The sequence below is a fragment of the Aethalodelphis obliquidens genome, unplaced genomic scaffold (assembly GCF_003676395.1).
Source record: "Aethalodelphis obliquidens isolate GAN/ISIS:26980383/991018 unplaced genomic scaffold, ASM367639v1 scaffold3, whole genome shotgun sequence".
NCBI classification, from domain to species: Eukaryota; Metazoa; Chordata; class Mammalia; order Artiodactyla; family Delphinidae; genus Aethalodelphis; species Aethalodelphis obliquidens.
In genome coordinates, this window is record NW_020837947.1 from 50,007,328 (window position 1) to 50,013,327 (window position 6,000).

The following is a 6,000-nucleotide window of genomic DNA, read 5'->3' on the forward strand; positions in this document are numbered from 1 at the left end:
GAACCTGCAAGATAGCCATCACCTTTCTCCCTGGCACAGTTTGCATCCGACAAACTTCAGTTAACCAAGAGCTTCCTCCTTTTGTTAAAATGCTCTCTTTTTTGCCTCCTTTGTCACTTCATAGTTCCTAAGTACCCATCCTGATAGGCACCAGACAGCTTTCAAAACACTGTGCACTCACTCAGCCTCCATCAATAATCAGCCATCTTCCGATGTTGAAACAATAACCAAGATTTTTTAGATTGAGAGGCAAATATGCTTTTCAGGAAAACAACTTCTAATTACATAAGACTACTCAGTATTTAATAAATAACCTTTAAAAAGGATCAATTTAAAGAGAAAAACAGTGTGAAAAAGATCTCTAGAACCACGGCTACTAACTACCTCTGTACTAACTAGCTGTGTGACCTTAGAAAAGTCGTTAACTTGAAGAATCAAGTTCTTCACCTATAAAATAAGGGGGTTGAAGGAGATCTGCAAACCTCATCCTGGCTGTACATTAAAATCACCTGAGAAACTTCAAAATAAAACTAAAACAACCCCACCAACCAATGCCCACACATCAGCCCAGTTAAATCAGGTTCTCTGGGCACTGGTATTTTTTAAAAGCTCCCAGGTAATTCTAACATGCAACCAGGATTTTGAGCCACTGGTCTCAATTCTGATCGCTAAGGCCTCTTTTCTAATTCAGTCTACGATCTTAAGAGTGATAATTCTGGATAAAAGATCTCATAATACAATAGCCCAAAAAGCTACAAAAGAAGTAAGGCCTAGACCCTGCATATTATGCCTATGTGCACACATGACTAGGAGAGGTTAACCTGAATTCTAGACATTTTTAGAAGTTAGAAACCTGCATGCATAACTCAGAATGAAAGTAGTGTGGTTTAAATGCACATGCATGCTTCCAAAATGAATAATCATGATAGAAATCAACTCCTGAAACTCGGATGCATGGAAATGGGTCACAATTAGCTCCTGACTTCTCCCTTGTCCCTCTTCTTCCACCCCCCACTAAACCACAAGCACAAAAAAGCTTGGCTATTAGTCATAATCGGAATGTGAAACCAGCAGCCCCAGTTTCAAAGGGCATTCTCCATCATCAAAGATTTGGAAGTTCCTGCATGGCTGCATCTTTTGATAAAGGTCATCTTACAAAAATTCTTCAACTAAATTATATCCCTATAGTCTTCAAGGATTAGTTTTTGTGTGATACTCAGAAACAGAATTGGTGTAAAATTTTCAAGTAAAAATACTCATAGAATATGTGCCCTGTATTAAACATATTAGGGCTGGGCAGTTTCAATTCACAATATTTAATAGAATTTTAGTTAAAGAAAGATGAGATAACAGAGAAGGAAAAAAGAAACCATGAGACCAAAAATAGGACAGAAAACCACAAAGTTTATGACTAGGCCCAAAATCTCTATTGCAAATCCTGCAAGCTACATGAAAACATAATTAATCCAGTCTCAACTTATGGCTACTTTTGGTAATACCACTTTCTCACATAAATCTTAAATTCAGATACTATAAAAAATTCAAATACTATAAACTGGTATTATCTTCAACTATAAACACAATGCAAGAAACATTATTTGTGGAGTTTAAATTACTTTCATAATCTTAAAAATAATAAGAAAGGTAAAAACCCTTCCTATGTTAACTTTTAAACTAACTTAAAGCTAACTTTTAACTAACAGATTTTCTGCCAAATTCAAAATATGCAGAACTAAATTTCAAGTGTGAGAAATTTGGAAAATATCCCACCACCCCCCAAAATCCATCTTCTTAGATCCCATAAATTCACCCTTTCCTAACACTGAACCTTGAGATTAACCCTCACCATCCACTTGGAAACTCAATTTTTAAAGGTATCACATTAGCACTGTTTTGAAACAGAACTCTCATCTGTTTCATAAATATCTCTCATATCACACAACTCATATCCCTTGGCAAAGCAATAAAATTAAATCAAATGTAAGATTCATAATATCAGCATTTGTTCAAGGATGAGCTACATCTGTGGAATAATATCAAAGCACACATTTTGCTTTTAAAGTATCTAAACAAGCCCTTCCCAATACTAGCCATAAAAATAATTTTTAAAGGCACTTTGCAAGATTTTTTTAAAGCAAATTAAAAGTTAATAACACTAAATTCTTTAGCTTTTTCATACAATGAGTCTTCTTCAGTGTTTCAGTTCTCCGCCTAAGGTCAAGTTATTCTTATTTTACACACCCACTGGAACCCAGGAAGTACAGGGCTCCCCAAAGACAACGAAGGAAAGGACAGAAGGAGAAAGCAACTACCTCTTTAATTAAAATAAAATTTAAAAAAAGCTAACTTGTTAATAGAAGCAACTGACAAAAGATATATGTATCTCCAACTGCACAAGGCACAGGGCTCTCTTTTGCCTGGTACACATTCATATCTTAGCAGACGGGACCAGGAGGATGAGGTGCAAGAGCAAAGCAGCTGGGTATCAGCAGCCCCGCAGGGGGACAGGAGTTAATATCTTTGGATGCCCAACTGCAGGAAGTCATTACATCATAGGCCTTTCCACACCTCTCTCCCTACCACGTGTCCAGTGCCCCAAGAGGCAGAAAAGGAGCAGTAGAGAGCCTCTCTTCGGGTTCACTTATAATAATAGGTAGAAGCCATTACAGTCCAGCCCTGCCAGCAAACCTCCCTCCCAAAGGCTTAAGTGAAGCACCAGGCCCCGGTCCTCCACACCTGGATCCCCTGCCTCAGACAGGGCCAGAGTCCAGGCCTCAGAGGGGAAGCAGCAGGTGCAGCTAGTCCCTGTCGAGGTGGCAGGGCTGGCCCGTTCCAGGTCCCAAATCATCTCAGAGGCTACTCCGAGGCAGGTTTGCTGTTGAGACATCTCTGAGGAATAAAGGTGTCAACACAGGCAAGGAAAGAGAACCGGCCAAGAAAAGGTTTACAACCACTGCTTTTTGTCATGGGATCGATGTGCCTGTGGGAATTAATTAACACCCACAACCCCGAAACTTGGACACAAGGGTTCTCATCCAGCTAGTCACAACACACCATGCTCCTGCGACCTACTGGAAACCACACATCCAACCTCACCTCCGGGCACCGATTCCCAAACACGTCCCCTCACTCCACCCGCAGCGGCCTCGCGTGCACCCACTACCGGGAAATCGACTCCAAAGTTGGCCGAGGACCTACCTCCTCTGCGATGACCCAGGAATCCGGCAAATGCACTCCTGTTCGTCTGTCCTTCCCTCGCCAGCATCCCTCGCGCCCTCTCCTCACCTGGCCATGCCCGAGGCTTCCCCAGGAGCCTCCTCTCCCCCTCCCGCCGCCTGCGCAGCCATCCCCAGGTTCCCCTCCTCCCGGGTCACACAGAACCCCCAAAGCCTCACAGCGGAGGCTCTCCCTGCCAACCCCTTTCCCCGGCGCCCGTAGGCGCGCTCCGACGAATCGAAGGCACATCTCGCAATGCGCAGGAGGCCCGGCGGGTCTGGCCGCCCGCCCCAGGTGAGTACGCACCTTCCAGCCGGCAGAGCTGTTGCTGTCGCCCTTATCCTTGAAGTAGGGCACGCAGCGCACCATCCACTCGTAGATCTGGGACAGAGTGAGACGTTTGTCCGGGGAGCTCTCGATGGCGCGAGTGATCAGGTCAGCGTATGACAGGTTCCCCCAGGCGTTCCGTCGCGACGAGCATTTCCTCGGCTGCCCGGAGCCCCCAGCCGCCCCCGGCTGCGGCGGTGGCAGTGTCTGCTGAGGCTGCAGCGGCGTCTGCGTCCCCCCGCTCAGCGCGCCCGCCGCGGGGGCTGGCCCGGACCCGGGGTCCTGCCCTCCCGGAGCTAGCAGCCGAGCCGAGTCCTCCAGGAGCAGCCCTGAGCCCAGCGGGCCGCCCGCGCCGCCGCCGATCGCCATGGCCGAGCCGGCCCTACCGCCGCCGTCCTCGTCGTCTTCATCGTCCTCCTCCTCGGGGATCATGGAGTCAGCGGCCGCCTCCCCCGAGGGCTTGGCCGGGCTCCCCTGGAGCTCCGGCCTCTGCAGGGGCCACGTACAGGAGCGCGGCCGGCTTTGGGGCTCGAACTCCGGGTCCAGCTCCACTTCGAGCGGAGAGAGCGGGGCCGGGGAGGCCGGCGCCTCTGCCATCTTCGCCGCCCGCCCGCCCGCGGCTCGGGCTCTCGCGCTCTCCTCTCGCGCCGGGGCGGGGTGCGGCGGGGGAGGGATGGGGGCGCCGCGAAGACTCGGGATCCCGGGCGCCGCCGTCGCCGCTACTGCCGCCGCCTGGGGAAGCACGAGAGAAGAGAGAAGGAGAGTTGGTTATCCCGGGCTGCAGCCCAGTCCTCGCCCGCCGCCGCCGCGGCCACCGCTTCCCGATCGCACCGCGCCCGCCTCCCAGGAGCAGGCAGACCTGGAGACGTGCGTCCCGCGGACCTGGCGCAGCAGACGCGGCCCCCCTACCAGGCCGCTGGGGAGACTGGAGCGAATGGACGGGCTCTCACGGGGCACTCCCCACTCCCCCCGCCGCCGCCGCGGAAGCTGCAGGTCTCTCCTGGGCTAGGTGGCGGGGCGGGGAAGAAGGGGGAGGGGCGGGGAAGAAGGGGGAGGGGCGCGGGCCGCGCCTTTAAAGCGGGCAGCAGCCCGAGCTGGCGCAGCCCAGCCGTGGTCGGAGCCCGAGTCTGGGCGGGCGTGCGTTTGTTTATGTTTCGCTCCAGCCCGCTCAAGTGCTTCCCGCGGCGACGCCGCCAAAGTCTGTGGCGTCTTCGGCTTTTCTCCCAGTCCCTGGCCCTGCCGCCTCCGCGCCCCCCTGCCACCCCCCCTCCTAACGGAGGGCCCAAGCCCGGGGAAGGCGCGGGCAGCTCCCCTCTCCCCTCTTCGCCCGCGGGCTGAGAGGGTGAACGTGGGTCCGAGAGCAAACGGGCTCTTGTCACTTCCAGAAAAAAAGGAAAGAGGGAAGAAGGGGGGCAAGCAGCTCAGCGGGTATTTGCAAAGGGTCGAGCCGAGCAGCAACGGCCACTTTGGGGGTTTGTGTGGTTTATTTTCCCGCGGGCGTCGTGTACTCCACCCCCTTCCCTGTAAGAGCGAGAGGAGGGGGCAAGTCGGAACGTCAATCTTCCAACAGGTCGGGAAGCACCAAGTCTCCCGGGCCGCCAGAAAACCCGGACCAGCACGTTCATCACCTCCTGGCTCCCGCTGCTGCCATCTTGACAGTTTCCCCCTTCACTCAAGTCCTTTAAAAACACTAGCGGGAGAGAAGAGCGGCGCGCACACCGAGTCACGGGGAGGGAAAAGGGAAGCGCCTGGCCCAGCTCAGAAGCAGATCCGGAGTCACCGGGAAGGCGGCCGACCCGCTGCACAGCTCCGGCGCCTACCTGGGTTCCTTCTCTTCAGGAACGAGGGGGGAGGACTCACAATCCCGCGCGGGGCCGGGGCAGGGCGAGGAGGGGGCGCGCAACCTCGGCCAAGAAGAGGCGCTCCAGCAGCCGCCGCAGCCCGCCTGAAGAACCGCCTGTCAGCCTGCGCGCTGCTGCCTTCCACATTCCTCCTCCTCCCTTCCACGAGCAGGGCGGCCGCGGCAGCAGCACAAAGTTATAGACACACGCAGGGTGCCTCAACCTAAGCTGACGGCGGGCGGGCGGGTCCCCGCCCAGGGGGAGGGCTGGGCGGCGGGCCCGGGTGTGCTGGTGTGCGTGTGTGTGCGCGCGTGTGTGTGTGTGCGCGCGCGCGCCTGCGCGACCCGGCCCCGCGGAGCCGCTGGCTTGGGTGTGAGGCCGCGCGCCGGGGGCCGGGACTCCGCAGGCTCCAGCCGCGGTCCCCGCCGGGCTCCTCCTCTCTCCCGCGAGCCTCAACAACAAAGGGCGGCGCTGGCCCAGGAGAAGGTGGGGGGGCCGCAGAGCCCCAAACCCTCCACCAGCGCAGTCGCGTGGCCTCCCTGACTCGGAGCAGGGCGCCTGGCACCGGGGGTCCCCAGCTAGCGCGTCGCTTCGCCAGGCTCTGCGCCCGCCCTGG

The 6,000-nt window shown here is 54.5% G+C and overlaps 1 protein-coding gene across 1 annotated transcript in view; it reads right to left on the bottom strand.

Annotated features, from left to right (window-relative positions):
- Window positions 1-5,642, bottom strand: part of FOXO3 (forkhead box O3) — a 118,277-nt gene extending 112,635 nt beyond the window's left edge. The window contains exons 1-2 of the mRNA XM_027089060.1: window positions 5,364-5,642; window positions 3,523-4,275 (exon numbers count right to left, since the gene is read on the bottom strand). Of these exons, the coding sequence (XP_026944861.1) occupies window positions 3,523-4,140 (618 nt within the window). The 5' untranslated portion in view covers window positions 4,141-4,275; window positions 5,364-5,642. The remainder of the gene's footprint in view (window positions 1-3,522; window positions 4,276-5,363) is intronic.
- Window positions 5,643-6,000: the final 358 nt, after the last annotated feature.